The sequence below is a fragment of the Pteropus alecto genome, unplaced genomic scaffold, assembly GCF_000325575.1.
Source record: "Pteropus alecto unplaced genomic scaffold, ASM32557v1 scaffold395, whole genome shotgun sequence".
In the NCBI taxonomy this organism is placed as follows: domain Eukaryota; kingdom Metazoa; phylum Chordata; class Mammalia; order Chiroptera; family Pteropodidae; genus Pteropus; species Pteropus alecto.
The window spans coordinates 863,530-879,731 of NW_006438643.1; the positions used below are offsets into that span (position 1 = coordinate 863,530).

Below are 16,202 nucleotides of genomic sequence, written 5' to 3' on the forward strand. Positions count from 1 at the left end.
TCCTTGCTGTCTTTCCCCTCACAGAAGAGCGGGGACACAATTAGCTCTGCCTCTGGGCTGTGGAATGTTAGATGGATGCAGTGTGGAATTGGGAAGATTAGTAAGATGCACACACAGTTGCCCGGGGAGAGATGATGAGAACTTTCAGAACAAGGTGATGAAGAAAATGGAGAGCAAGGGATGAGAATGAGACATAAGATGAAGTCAGAGGAAAAGATTGGCAGTTAGGTGAGACGCCTGGGTTTTCTTCCTGTAAACGTAATATTGGTTTACTCTTATCCTAGTAAGTTGTGCTTTGTTTTCGTTTTTGTTTTCTGGGAAACCGACTGGGTTACAATAAAGTGGAAAGTGAGATGCCTCGCAAGGCCATCTTACTAACAGCAAAAATGGCCTCATGTGTAACGTACGCTTGGACTAGGAAGGCTTTAAACAGACTGTAAACGCCCGTTAGGAAGCAGAGGCCTCATTTTTCATGGGGATTTGTGACTCTTATTAACAACTGTGTACCCTTTAGCCTCTGAAAAGTGTGCTCTTGAGCTTTCACAAGGCAATCAGTGCTTCGTAGCTCTAGGCATATGCAAGGTACGGTATTTCACACCCTTCCACTTAGTCCGGCTTCTTAAAAGGCTGAGATAACAGGGATAAAGTACCTCCTGCAACACAGTGAAGACATACATCACCAAGAGCTCACCTGAGGGAGCCATGCTGCCATGCTGTCTACTGTCCTGTATACTCAGCTAAACTAAGCGACCCTGGCACTTTATGTCTTATCAGGTTGCACTGATGGGAACGACCATCCAAATTAAAGATGATGCTGGTGGTCAGTCAGAGGGAGTATCACAGAGTAGTAGCACAGTGATGCTCATTCTCCCTCCTGGACTCAACAGGCCCTGTGGCCTCAGTCTAGGTTCAGGAGTTTTATCAGGAACACCAGGTAAATGGGGCTATGAAGCAAACGAAGAAAAATCTCAGTAGATGTTAATGTCTTAATGGTTGCCAGAGTTTGATGGTAAAAGAAAGATTTCCTGGATGAGGTAATCAGTGTTTTCCCTTTGCTCTGCACTAGGGAGGAAAAGCTATAAGGACTGCATATAAACAATTTCGGACCAAATAAAGATGTCCACTGGTGCCAGGTTCATCATACATGAAGGGAACCTGTTAAAGAATGAGGCTCAAGGTGAACTGGAGGCGTAATCCAGCTAATAATCCAGATACTGACAATAGTCTTGAGACCAAATGCAGTTAGCCCCTGGCTGCAGAGACTATGGTTCAGATCAGGCTCTGCTGAGCAACACAATAGAGGGAATATCATATTGGGAGTCGATATTAAATGTCTACCTCCGTTTATGCCCCAAGCTATAATCCAAACGTGGGGGTGGGGCCTCCAATTATTTCTCATCCCATTCAAGATCCAACCAATCCTGGCACACATCAAGAGCCTATAAAGGAGGGAGAGCAGAATATGCATTCTGCCTTGGGGCTGAAGAATTTATTCACAGTGGGACTACAAAGAGCTGTTGCCACAGGGCACAGAAGAGGTAAATGCAGGGGAGCCTGAGTCCTCACACTGGGAGGGTGACGCCACCATTACCTAAGCAGTGATGCAAGTGCTCCACAGCAAACAGGGAGATAGATATGGGAACATGAGTGGTGTGTGCTGGAGGGATTTCACAAAGTGCAGCTCCTGCTAGAGACCTATGGGTTTGTGCCCCACATCAGGTCCCAGCCCTGAGGACCTGCGCTGGAAATGGAGCCCACAAAGTGTTTGGCTTCAAAAACCAACAAGGCTTATGCCCAGGAGAACACTAGGGGTGTAGGCAACGGAGATTCCTCTCTTAAAGAGCTCGTTCACAGGACTTAAAGGACTTAAGATGTTGCTGCAAGGACCCAACGCAAAAGCAGTTTGAGAAGTGCCCAGACCACATGTGAAGGGGACTCATCTCCAGAAAGAGGAAAGGAAGCCTGTTGGACTCTCACCAGAAACAGAGACTACAGGTGAGGGAGGCGGTGGGGGCGCCATTGCAACGCCACTCCCCTACCTTGCCAGCGTCGGGGCTGCCGGGGGCTCCACTGTCGCACCGCCCTCCAACCAGCCAGCACCGCTGGGTGCGCACCGTTCCCCTGCTGCAGCCGCGTGGACAGAGCTGACTGGGGAGTGCCTGTGCCCCACCCAAGCCTTGGGCCATTTCCCCTGCTGCACCCTCGCGGCTGTACCCGAGTCGCCGCCTCCACCACCGCCCGCCGCCTCCGTGGGTGCGGGGCAGCCATCAGAGGGGATGCCCTTTGAGTGCCTGTCCGTGTGGCTAAAATAAGTGCTGGGGTGCACTACGGGACCCACAGTCTTAAACAATGGAAGACACAGCTCTTGCTGGACAAGCTACCACACCCCAGACACTGCACAAGGAGAGAGGGAAAATTTCACCTCCAATCTCCCACGGAAAAACACCTATTTACCTGTTCTGCAGCTACAGCCTTCGGAGCAGACGTGGTCAGGATCCACTCACCAAGCCAGGGGCCTGATCTCCACAAAGAGGACTCCGAGGAACTAAATGAAAATGAAAGTTAAATTCTTGGGGGAGTGGCAAAGAAGGAGAAAAACTATGGACCAATGGGAGGCCTTCACATAGGGCCTCTGGAGAATTTCCAGGGCTTTTGTGCCCCTAGGGGCCAGTCGGGCCAGTGACTACATTCTTAACCCTGTCTCAGTTCTGCCCTCCGAATATGTTCTCGCGGTTCTTCAAAGTAATTCATCCTGCGGAGAACTAGGCTTACCCTGGGCAGTGCAATTTCACACACAGCCACCTGATTTTGTTCCCTTACAAATGAGATGTCACGAGGATGGGGAGAGTTCCTATTTTACAGTGAGGACTCACACTGAAGACGCCTCGGACAGCAACACTGGCAGCTCTCTCCTGTCCTGTAGCTACCAGCTAAGCTAAGAGAATCTGGCTATTAGGTCCTGTTAGGTCATGTGAGAGGAAATGGTTATCCAAATCTGAATTATCTCGAGTGCTCAGTCAGAGGGCCTATCACAGACTGGTAGCACCGGGATGCTGACTTTCAGAACCTGGAGCCAGTACGGACAAAATGACACTTTTCCTAAATTTCTGAAATAGGCTGCAAAAATGAAACTACATGGAGTGTCATTTGTTGGCAATGTCATCTGATTCTATATAACAGAAAATCTCTATAGTCCTAACATAATAAAAATAAAACTGGAAAGTAATTGTGATGGTTAATTATATGTTTCAACTGGACTAGCCACAAGGTGCCCAGAATAAACCTCATTTCCGGGTGTGTTTGTGAGGGTTTTGTTTCCAGATGACATTAACATTGGAATCTGTGCACTCAGTAAAATAGATTGTCCTTCCCAATGTTTTTGGGCATCATCCCATCTCTTGAAGGCCTGAGTAGAACAGAGACAGGGGAAGAAAGAACGTGTTCCTTGTGCTTCCTGCCTGCCTACCTGGACTCGTATTAACCACCACGACCATCTGGTTCTCAAGCTTTTGGACTTGGACTAAATTACACCACCAGCTTTCCTGGCTCTCCAGTTTGTAGAAGGCAAGTCCTTGAACTAGTCAACCTCTATAATCACACAGGCCAATTCCTCGTAATACATCTTCATATATTTGAAAGCTATATATAACATTGGTTCTGTTTCTCTGGAGAATGTTCACTAATAGAGTATGAAACAATTCTAAAATCTTGTGTAAGTGGCACAGTGAATTGTGAGAATATGACTCAGGTGAACAGTGCAATTTTCAAAGATGTGTGCTCAAAAGTGACTTGGGACAGGTAAAGGTAAAAAGGAGAAAGTTGTAGAGGTGATAATGCACAAAGTCAACCTTAATCCAGTAAGAGCAGGTCAGATAAGGAGAAGCCAGAGTAAAAAAAAAAAGAGAGAGAGAGAGCTTTGCCTGTATGTACCATCCGAGTAAGTCAGTCGAATGGGATGCACCTATATCTTTAACAGGAGAGGCGGTTAAATAAAGAGGCACCCCTACTTTAACTCTTTTTTCTCATGGGTCTCAGAATCTTGTTGTCATGCCACTTCTAATATCTTGTCAGATTATTAGCACCAGTTTTTGTTTTATTAAAAGTTGCAGAGATTCCCTTCATGAAAATTCTTCTTATGTGCTCCCCCTTCTCCTGATCTCTCAGTAGAAATCAGTTTCTAGATGGCAGATATGGTCCAAGAAGATGAACAAGGTTAATGATTTTAAAGGAACTATAATGGATCCCTAAGTTTGAACTTGGAAATCTTGTAGTATTTATAAATGCAAAAAAGCTATAGAGCAGGGCAGTTGTCACAACATTAAGGTTCCCAAACCCAGAGAGGACAGTGTACTAGAAGTTTATTTGAAGAGCAAATATGTATTATATTGTGCAGAAGTTAAATAGGAGGTTTACATTCAATGACATTTTTATACAATGACCTTAAAAGTTGGTTGCAGTTTTAAATCTCAATTTCCATTTTAGAAAATAGAAACCCAGAATTTATTCATCATTACACAGCTATAGAGAAAAGACAGGATTTGCACTGAACACAATTTTTCACTCTGGGTACATATATTATTTTTGTTTCTCTTTCCTTGATTCTCTAATGAGCATGCTGCATCCTGGGAAAGAAATCGACATATACTCAAAGACTCTTTAGTTGCTGGTGGAGGGTCATGGTGATTATAAATTTTCTTAGGAACATGAATAGTGGCAGAAAACTTTGCTATGTTTTTTCAATCAGCGATAGAGGAAAAACAGAGAATAGAAGGGCAAAGATTTTATACCAATACTGCTGTTTTTAGGAGAAAGTTAAATGTCCTTTTTCGAGAAGACAAAAATGGGTAAATGGGCAAACAACTTTCTCTTTTAACCCAAACCAGAAACAGTATTCATCTCAAGGGTGAGTAAAAGTTCTAAAGAAAACAAGGGAGACAGCAAGGAAGAGTTGGTCTGAATGGTGCAGATGAGCTAAGGTGTGGGAGATGACAACCAGGACAAAGGGAACTACACGTGGGTTAGAGAATGAGAAAGCTCAGTGTTTAGGCGGGCAAAGAATCATGGGAGCTGGACAGTTCCAAGGATTGAAATATGGGTAAGTAGTCTGAGAAAAGCGACATTTAGAGAACTTGTAAATGAGTGACCCATAGTTTGTGATATTGAAAAATGAGACAGTGCTTTCTTCATAGTCTAGGAAGACCCCAACACGATGGGGACAAACAGCCATGAAAAGAGTCAAGACCTTGGGATCAGAGGTTGAAGAGTCCTCAAAGGCATTGTACTCAGATTTATTTTGTAACCCTACAACCCAGTAGCCATTTTCAGGTCTGAATCTGGAGTAAACATTTTGATGATTTTTGCCTTGTCTAACACCAAACTTTGTATTACAGGAACGTGTTCTACAGTACACCCCCAGGATCCAGGCAGTCTTCTTGGACACATCTACTTCCCAGTAGTGTTTCCCTGAGGAGAAATATTGGGAGCCCAAGATACCATAATTGTAATACTTTACAGGCCAAATTGGCACAGACGTCAACTGCCTCTGATCCTCTGAAAGGACAAGATTCAAATTTAGGTTGAACGGATTCAATGTGATGTCCACTGCAGAGAAAAAAAAAAGTATACGATTAGGCGAGAGATATGGGGTTGGTTTATCTAGTGACATGAACACAGATCTTGTAAAGTGACTATGAAGAACTTGTATTGATGGACTGGGGAAGTGGGGTAAGAAATTGGAGAAACGTGTAATACTTATGTATTGGGAGGTGAGGAGAACACGGGGCTAAGATCATGAGACCTCATAGAAACCACAAACATCTGAAAGGGGATCAGAATACAATGATTTGATGACCCAGTAATTTCTTACCCCAGTAGCACTGGATATGTGTTAGCTCTGAAAAGATAAAAAGATTCAAGGATATTGATTAGAAACAAATTATTATACACTGATAGCTATCTGTTCTCTAGAGTAGGGGTAGGGGAGAAGATAGCTATGAGGCTATGAACTGGTAAATGAGAAGATAAACCAGATACCTAGCCATTCTCCCATAGATATAACTACATCTTCAGCAATATCCCTTCTCTGAACACCCTCCTTTCTATCCTCATTTTGAAACTATACCTGCTCCCCAGTTTAGTCCTGACACCACAAAACCCCACATCCATATTCTTGCCCTGTCTCTCCTCACGTTTAAACTTGTGCAGCATTCCACTTAGGTCTGGCGCACGGAATCCACTCTTCAGTTTTTTGGAAACAGTTTTGGGCTTCTTCAGTGTCCAGCTCTCACTCCTAGGGTTGACAAAAAATGTTGACCCTACATCTCTTATCTTGTGTCCCTCCAATACCACTGCTTTCCTCTCCTTCCATGCCATTAATGCACTTGAACATTCTTCCCTGAGAAGCCTGAGGAGGGGAGAAGGAAGGCCCTGACACTGGAGCCAGAAGAGAATTACTCATGTCTATCTTCCCAGTTACCCTCTGTGTGACCCTGGGAAGAACTTCACCTTGAAGAAACAGTTTCTTCTTCTAAAAATAGAATAATTAACCCTTCCCTTTATACCTCATGGAAATAATATGAATTAGATGAAACAATGTATAGGAAAAGCCTTTGCTACCTCAAAAAAGATACATAATATGTGAAAAGTCATCATAGTGAGGCTCTCAAAAAAGGGTCAATTGACATCAAAATAGATGTCAATTCCCAAGCAGATAATCAGTGAGATCCTGGCTGTAATGTGGGTCTCCTTATGAAGAATCTCTGAGCCTGTGCTCTAGTCTGAAGCCTGAATTCCAGTGGTGCGGCCCAAAATAACATTTGAGATTCCAGGTGTTCTGGGGAAAGTTAAAAACACTTGGCAAAGAAAAAGTTGTCTACTAAATTAAAAAAGGTTGGAATCTCATGTGTTTGTAAGAAACTTGAAGCCACTAGACAGATTGGCAATTTTAAATATAAGGGTTACACTTTCCCATAGAAGCTTCTAAAGTGTATGAACAGTGGGGATTGCTTATTGGCACACGGGTTAAAGTCACTAATCACAAGGCTCAGCTCTGTTTTTGGAAATATAAAGAGAACCCTGAAGAATGGCCTGGTCTCCTCTATTTCTGTTTAAGCAAAGTAAATATAAAGGCGCTGCCCCATAACTTATTTTAGGGCTCAGTGAGGCCCTCCATGTGATAAAGACAAGCAAACACGAAATATAGAAACCGGAGCAAGAACAGAGGGTGAATTAAATGAGTGAGGTCACAAGGGTCTGATATCTGATAGTAAAGTCCGTTATCTTTATTATCCAGACTAGCTCTAGCTCAGTGAATATCAACCACTAAATTTACCACCATAGACTCTGGTCCATTCTCAATAGATATGGAACAATTAAATCCTCATCAATATCCAACAATTTAAAATAATACTACATCTAACTTTCCTTGCTTTGAGAGATTTTTCCTTCTGATTGATGACCAAATACTTCTCATGACTACAAATCTTTCTTCATAACACAAATGCACCACTCCCAGTCACCCATACGCACCATTTCATGATTCCACTCATGTCCTAGGAAGAAGAAATAAAACATGAGTCAAGGAGTATAAATATTAGAGCAGGATTAATGAAAGAAAGAATAGAAAATAATAAAAAATATCAGAGGAACCAAAAGTGAATTATTTGATAATATTACCAGAAATTGATAAACCTTTAGCTAGACATTCCAAGATAAGAGAGAGAGAGAGAGAGAGAGAGAGAGAGAGAGAGAGAGAGAGAGAGAGACAGACAGAAAGAGAGAGAGAGAGACAGAAAGAGAGAGAGAGAAAAGAAGTAAATTCCTAAAATAATGAGTGAAGGAGGAGACATTACTACTGACTTTACAGAAATTAAAAGATTATAAAGGCTAGGAACTGTCGTAAACCAATAAATTAGATAGCCTAGATTAAATAGACAAATTCCTAGAAACACAGAAACTACCAATACTGATTCAAGAAGAAATAAAAAATCTGAATAGGCCTAAAACATGTAGAGATTGAATTGAAAATCAAAAACTTTCTGCAAAGAAAAAGGTCCAGCCCCAGGTGGCTTTATTGGGGAATTCTACCAAAAGTTTGAAGAAGAAATAATACAAATAATTCACAAATTCTTCCAAAAAATAAAAGAGGAAAGAATACTTCCCAACTCATTCTATGAGTCCAATACTGTTTTGATACTAAAACCAGACAAAAACTTCACAAGAAAAGTAAATTACAGGCCAATATCCCTTACGAATATAGACAAAATTTTTTCAAACAAATAATACAATTGAATATGACAAAATATAAAATATTGTATACTGTGATCAAGTTGGTTTTATCCCAGTCATGCAAGGTTGGTTTAACATAAGAAAAGTAATCAATATAAAACGATGTCATAGTAATAGAATAAAAGATTAAAAACCCCAAGATGATTTCGATAAATAGAAAAAAAATCCAACATCTTTTCATGATAAAAACAAAACAGTGATAATAACAACAAAAAAGAAATAGAATGGGGCTTCCTTGACCTGATAAAAGTATCTGTGAAAAACAGTGTACATCATACTTAATGGTGAAAAAGTTAATGCTCTCTCCTAAGATCAGGAACAAGACAAAAATGTCTGCTATCACTGTGACTATTCGCTGTGGTACTAGAGGTTCTACTCAAGGAAATTAGGCAAGAAAAAGATAAAAAGCATTTATATTGGAAAAGGAATAAAACTATCTTTATTTGTAGAATACATGATGTTATATACAGAAAACCTCTTCTTTTTAAAATTTAGCTTACTTATGGGTGTTGTTGATTCCAAATTTTACATATCTAATCATTATCTATTGTCTCTAATCATGTATGCAGGATAACACATTCCACATTGGAGACGAAACAACTCAGAATATCTAAAATATAATCTACTACTCACCAACCATATTGTTTTCTCTATTATGCCCATTTATCAAAAATGGCATCAGTATTCACTGAATCCCTGTCCTAAATATTAAGACATCTTATCAATCCAGCCCATTCTATATTCTTAACTTTTTTTGGTTGTCTGCATTACCACATCATCACGTCTATGAATTTATTTGTTTTGAATAGTATGTACCAATGTATTTGGTCTTACTCTTAAATGCCACCAGCTGGGTTTCAACCAAAGGAATGTTTTTGCTCTCTGTATTATTATAATTGGTTGTACAGGCAAAAGAAGTAAACTAAAATTACTATAACAGAAAGAAAAAAGAGAAAGAAGAGAGAGAGAGAGAGAGACAGAGAGAGAGAGAAGAAGAAGAGACAGAGAGACAGAGAGAGAAGAAGAAGAAGAAGGAGGAGGAGGAGGAGGGGGAGGAGGAGGGGGAAGAGGAGGAGGAGAAGGAGGAGGAGGGCCACCACCACCACCAAATGAGAAAGAAAGAAAGAAAGAAAGAAAGAAAGAAAGAAAGAAAAAGAAAGAAAAAGAAAGAAAGAAAGAAAGAAAGAAAGAGAAAGAAAGAAAGAGAGAAAACCAAGGATTGTGGCCACAGAGATATTATTTAGGCACAGGTGGATCTGGAAGCTCAAATCCTGGCCTTTACATGTCTCAGGAATCTCTGCTGACTTTATTCTCAGACTCTCCACAAGACCAAAATAACCTCTTAGTGTCAACACCAGGATTAGAGCCCAAGGACACTAAAGAGAAGGCAACTAAGAATCTCAGATTGGGGGACCCTCTTTACCTGCAGCAGCTCTATTGGTGACCATTCACTGCGACACTGCAGATCTGAGACGAGCTCTTTCAGTAACAAAAAAATCATCCTCAGCTTCAGCCAAGTCACCCAGTGTCTTCTTCTCCTCTTCCTCCAATTTCTGCAGTTCTCTTTGCTCCTCACTGTCCAGGATGTTTCTAAGCTGATTAAATTCTGTTTGTATCCTTTGTCTCTCAGTCTGTGCTTGATACTGCAAGGGTTGACAAGGGAGAGAAGTTTTGACTCTATCAGCCTTAGGGCCTACAGTGTAAGGAATTAGGAGCCAGGAAAATAAATATTTGTTCAAGGAATTCTAACCAGGAGGGGAGCAGAAGCAGGGGAGCAATTTTTGGAAAATATGTTTTGTTTTGTTTTTTAACTAGTATTTTACCATCAGTGCAAACCAAAAAGGCCTCAGACTGTCTTACCTAGGCCAACCCTGGGACAAACATAAAATCTGAGTAAGGTTAGGTGGTAGATAGCTGTACCAGCCATTCGTGCCTTCCTATATTACCGTGCTCTCAAATTTGAACTTTGAAAAATCGTGGTCCTTTTGCCCAGTGTCTTCCACTGGAGGTGTCAGAGCCTCACTAGAAATGAAAGACAGAATTCTCCAGCCTTTCTCACCACAAAATCTGTCTTTGTGTTCAATTCCAAATATCTGTGTGTACTTGTAACATTTGTACTTACAATATGTGTACTTATAACATCCACTCTCCTGCTCCCACCCCCAACAGAGACTAGACAAGTAAGAGAACTAATCAAATGCTTCTGAATTCATTCAATGTCATCAAACAAAGAGGAAGGGGCTTCTTTGTGATTGAGATAGAAGATCCTGCCAAGATTCATATCTCAGAAATCCCTCAGAAAGAGTCTACCTTCCAAGAAGTCCTACCTTCCAAGAAGTTATCTCTTTTCTAATGTCAGCTCCCAACTTCTCAGCTTCCTGCTGCTCTTTCCCCAGCCTCTCCAGAGTCGCCTGGAGCTTCTCCTGAGAGAGAAGAATCACACCAAAGTTAAGACATGGACTTTCTTGGCACCTGGGAATAAATAGGGAATAAGTCAGACTGATCTCAGAAGAGACCAGTTCACAGAGACTGTGATTTGAATCTGATGATTAGAATAGAATCTATGACATGGAAGAAAATCTGAGGAGGTGAATGTAGTCTTTATTTCTGGCTGATGGAAGTCACCATCCCCTTCCCAAGAGCAGTCTGATTTTCTTTCTACTTAGAGTAAATATTGACTCTGCTACGGCAAGGTAAATCTTCTCTTCTTTATTGAAAGTCTTTTCACATCTAATCCACGATGTTCAACAGCAACCATTCTGCCGAGAGAAGCAATGAGAGCTAATGTGTGAAAGAAATTCCCCATCCGCACAACAAAAAGGAAAAGAGGAAAACCTTTCGCTCTTGGCCAAGAGTCTGTACTTTAGTCTCATCCTTTGTGTACATGCAAGAAACGCACGAAAATGTCCTTCAGGCACAGGAAGGTGAGAATAGGGTAAGAGACATGTATGGAAGGAGATGATGAGGCTCAGTAAGTACTATGGTGCTGTGGTGAGTAAAGAAGGATGGAAAGGTGAGATTTTCCCATGAAATACTATCTTCTGCCTGTCTCTTGGTCTCTTACCTGGTACTCCTGGGCAACCTCCTCCACCAGGAATGTGTGGTGACCACGATGCTCCTGAGACCGCTCACAAAACCAACAAATGACTTTTCTATCCTCCTTACAGAAGAGCAGGAGTTTCTCTCCATGGTGCACACAGAGATTTCTCTTCTGCCCCTCCTCTGGGCTCAACTTGACTTCCCTGAGACTTTCCACTAGGTTGGCCACATGCTGATTAAGCCATAGGTTTTCACGTGAGTATTTAATACCACACACAGGACAGCTGTTTTCCCCTTCTGGGCCAATATCTGTCTCCTTGTTGCCAATAATGCAGGTTTGGCAGAAGCTGTGGCCACAGTCTAGACTCAAGGGCTCTGTCAAAAACTTCAGGCATATGGGACAAGTCACGGCCTCCTGTACGTTCCCCAGGAATTTTAAAGCCATAGCAGCTACTCCCCTGTCTTCTTCCTGTCTTGACTCCTGAGGCTCTTCTTGTTTAAAGGTTCCTGGATGGATGGGCAGATTAAAAGGGGACGGTTTAAGAATGGCACAAATAAAAAAGATGCTAATTGCGCAGACATTAAGGATTGGTCAAGGTTGAAATATTGAAGGAGACAAAAAAGAGAGGGGAAAAAAAGACCAGAAATGAAATTCAGTGGCTTGAGTAAGCCTGAGAGCTTTTGTTTTTCTTTCAGTTTGGAATGATCCACCCTTTGATATTTGCATGGCTTCCTCTTGTACATTAAACAATTCTCTTCTTACATGTCCTCTCATTGGAAGAGCCTAATATGACTAACTTAGCTACAGGACAACCACCAAAACATCACTCAGTGTACATTTGCCATCTTTTTTCTTATTACCACTATATAGATATCTTTCTTTAAGTATCCTACTCCTAAAATGTAATCCACATATAGATCAGGCACTTTGTTTTTATTCACTGCTGTATCCCCAGAGCCAAGAACACAATATTTGACGAATACAAAAAGAACCTTCTCATTTCTCCATAGGTGATTAAATTTTTCTTTGTCGGTGTTTTATCTTTTCTTTACATTAGTTACCTGTTCTCCAATAAATGAGCTTTGGGACCACAGGAATGATTTCCAGTGAAGAAGTATTTACCTCATATATCCGTCCTACACAGAGTCCTCCCATGCAAACATACTGTGCCTCCTGTCTCATATGCCTCTGCTAAGCTGAGTGAACCTGGCTGGTTTATGTCTTGTTTTCACATAAGTGGGAATGGCAAACCAAACTTGAAACTATTGCTGGTGGTCAATCAGAGGGCATATCAGAATGGTAGCACAGTGATGCTGATTCTTAGAACCTGGGTTCAATATGAACAAGGAACTATGGGGGGTGGGGAGGGGAGTTTTCAGTAGATATGAATGTCTTAATATTGTTCTAATGGATTGAAATTGTGCCTCCCACACAGATAACGTTCACCTGTGTGAATGTGACCTTATTTCCAAAGAAGGTTCTTTTTGTATTCGCAGATCTAATCAAGTCAAGGTAGGGTCATACTGGAATAGAATGGGCTCTAAACCCAATGACCAGTGTCCTTATAAGAAGAGAGAGCACACAAACATATGGGGGAGAAGACCAGGTGACAATAGTAGCAGAGATTGGCGTAATGCTGCGACAAGGCAAGGAATGCTAAGGATCGCTGGAAACCACCAGAAACTAGGAGACATGGAACAGATGCTTCCTTAGAGCCTTTAGGAGAAACCAACTCTATCAATGCTTTAGTTTTGAACTTTTGGCCTCCTGAACTATGAGGGAAAAAAGTCCTGCTGTTTTAAGCCATCTAATCTGTGGTAATTTGTTACAGCCCTAGGTTACTAATTAAATGAAAAGATTTGAAAGTGAAAGAAAGACCTGAGCAACTAACAAACTATACATCTTCCCCTTGCTCTAAAAAGAAAGGGTGGGGTTTGATCAAAGCTGTATGGAGATATACCTAGGCCTAGAAATCTGCACATTTCTCCAATAATCCATGAAGTGAACCGGAGGAAGAAGAAGGGTTCTATAAATGTGGGTTGGTAGGTTCAACCCAGCCAATGGTACAGATACTGAAAATTGTCTAAAGTCCCCCTGGCAGCAGTGACAACTGGTTAGATCAGGCTCTGATGACTAGCTAGACCAGGAGTTTACATAGTATGATAACGTCCAGTCATGCTTATAACTGAAGATATAAGCCAGCCATAGCTGTGAGGTTCTCTGTTATTTCTATTCTATGCAGTATCCAGCCAGTGCTGAGAAACACCAAGAGCCTGCAGAGGAGAGAGAAGTAGAACATGCTTTCTACCACAGGGGGGCTGCCAAGAGTTGATGTCAAAAACAGCTGCCACCATAATAACCACAGAAGGAGAAAGGTGAAGAAAAGGCAGAGCCCCACACATGGGCAATGACCCCACCAACGCCCAAGAGTGACCCAAGAGCCCAGCAGCAGTCAGGGAAGTACTGAAGGGCACACAAGTAGCACCTGCCTGATAGAACTCCCAGCTCAGCTGGCTATCCTACGTGTCAGACAATTGTATCCCACAATTCAGTCTTCTCCTAACATCTGGACTCATGTTAATACAAACTCTATGACTCTCTGCAGGTTAGATAATAAAATAAAAGTGTCTCCTGGAAGTAAAGTGCAGGAAGGATATCTCTTCATGTTTCAGACAACATCTTAGATACTTTCCTTGGTTTCTTGGGTCAGAAACTGGCAATAGGGGAAGTAGAACCTGTTTTATGGCATCCAGACACCTGGGGAACTAAGAAATAGCATAACTCGCCCATTCCCCCCTTTGCTCTATGCTCAGAGTCCGTCCTTCAATCGCCCCTTAAGGTCCAGAGCTAAATCTGTTTCACATTAATGACCCTTTCCCTGAGAGCTCTAGCAAGGCATTTTTAAAATTAAAAAAAAAATTTTTTTTAACCAGGCACTACAGATCCCTCACCCTAATTCAACTTTTTAAAAATGTTACCCCATGATATTAGTCACCTTCTTGTATACTATATCAATTATTTATTGTTTGGTTATAATCTCTTCCCAACTAGAATGTAAGCTCTTATATGTATGTAACATGTCTTATACGTTGAATGGATATTCATTGCATTTTTTCACACCAGCAGCCTGCTTTAGTTCCTATAAATTAAATTTTAAAAATAAATAAATAAATCCATTTTATCCTATGTATTGGGCCTTGTTCTTGACCCTAGGAAGATAATCAATATCTGGGCAGAAAGGGACCCTCTCCAGGATTAAGGCATAGACTCCCAGGAAGGCAGTAACAGTGACTTCTAAAAAGTGGGAGTATAGGACAGAATGGGCATGTGTTGGAATGTGACATATCAATCAGTGTGCAAACTGCTCACAAATGAACTTAGAATGGGACATGTCAACTGGTGGAGCAAACTTTTAGGCCAAGACCATTGAATCTATGGGCTCCTTCTAAGCAATAATCGACCTCTATTAATTAGTTTTGAACAAAGAAAAACAGTAAGCAATCAATGCAAATGTGTGTCTAAGAGCTCTAAGGCAGGTGAGGATACCACAGTCAACGCCCGGCCGTAAGAGTGAGAGTAAGCAGGTCTCCTCAGGGAAGTGCAGTAGCTTCCTAAGACTGGAACTCTGGACCACACAGGATAAAAGGCAGCCTCAGAGGTAGGCAGTGGTCATGTCACCCCACCTGCTGTCTTCAGGCAGGCCAACAGTGGAGGGAGGATATGTCAGAATGGCCCCTCGGTGGTTACCAGGAGGGGAGTGAAAGGATCAGCTTCAAAATTACCCTTGGCCAAGCGCCCAACACTCCATTCTATCCAATGCCCCATCCTGGGAGTTTGGGCTTTCACACATTTGGAAAACAGGAAGCTCTTTTACCAGCTTTTCTTCTGAGGGAGTGGAGATGGGTAGAAGAGAGGAGAGTTTGTGTTCATCTAGTTGAGAGAGAGAGAGAGAGAGAGAGAGAGAGAGAGAGATAAAAGTATTAATTTGTTTAAAATGCATAGACAAAGGAAAGAGGAGAGAGAGAGAGAGATTCCAGTGCCCCTTAGCAGGGTAGACAATCAAAACTACAGAATAGGAAAGGGATGGGGGTAAACTCAGCCTGGAAAAATAAGGCCCCCTCACGAAACAAACAAGGCCCTCTGCCTCTTTAACACTCCTTTCTTTCAAGGCCCTCCCTCTCCAGACTCAAGGCTGCCAGCTGTCTGCCCTCAGAGCAGAAAGCCTGCAAACTGGCTTCCCTTCAGAGCATATCTGAGCTACAAACTAAACTCACCAATTGCACCAAGTACTTTCCTCCCGGAGTCTCCTACCCGCTGCCCCCCATAAACCTCCCCACACACCTTCAGGCCCCAGCGGAGATGTCTTGACTCCCGGTTTAAGTGGCAAAGAAAAGCGGGGGCAGGTATAGTCAGGATTCATTCTTCAAGCCGGGGCTCGGTCTGAGTGAAGTAGTTCCTCCTGAGGAACTAGCAGAGAAATGAAAGTGAAATTCTTGGGGCTGCCAGGAAAAGGAAAGGGGACGGAACTTCTGAGACAAATGGGCGGCCGTCCTTTAGGGGCAATGCAGAGAAAGTAATGCTTTAACACAAGGTTCTAGAATCTTGGATTTATAGCTTCTCGGCCTTTTGGCTATTATCAAGTGTAGAAACGTTGGGATAGGGAGGGAGCCCTTGGCGAGGTCGGACAATTTGGGTTGTCGTAACTAGTGGGATGCTGCTGCCATCTAGTGGATTAAGGTCGCTGGTACAATGCCCAGGACAACTCCCACAACAGTTAACCAGTCCAATCTTCTACCATAACAACACGTAATATGGTTAAAGTAGAAAATAATAGCCACTTTTGGAAAATCATCTTAGGGTATCATGAGTTCCTCCA

The 16,202-nt window shown here is 42.1% G+C and overlaps 1 protein-coding gene across 1 annotated transcript; it reads right to left on the reverse strand.

Moving 5' to 3' along the window:
* Positions 1–4,341: 4,341 nt before the first annotated feature.
* On the reverse strand, positions 4,342–15,923 carry LOC102893426 (tripartite motif-containing protein 34-like). The gene is given in 9 exon segments (XM_015592357.2): positions 4,342–5,601; positions 5,867–5,893; positions 6,189–6,289; positions 7,528–7,550; positions 9,710–9,776; positions 9,778–9,929; positions 10,614–10,709; positions 11,351–11,832; positions 15,668–15,923. Coding segments are annotated over 9 exon segments (1,593 nt in total). The 5' UTR covers positions 15,747–15,923; the 3' UTR covers positions 4,342–5,035.
* Positions 15,924–16,202: the final 279 nt, after the last annotated feature.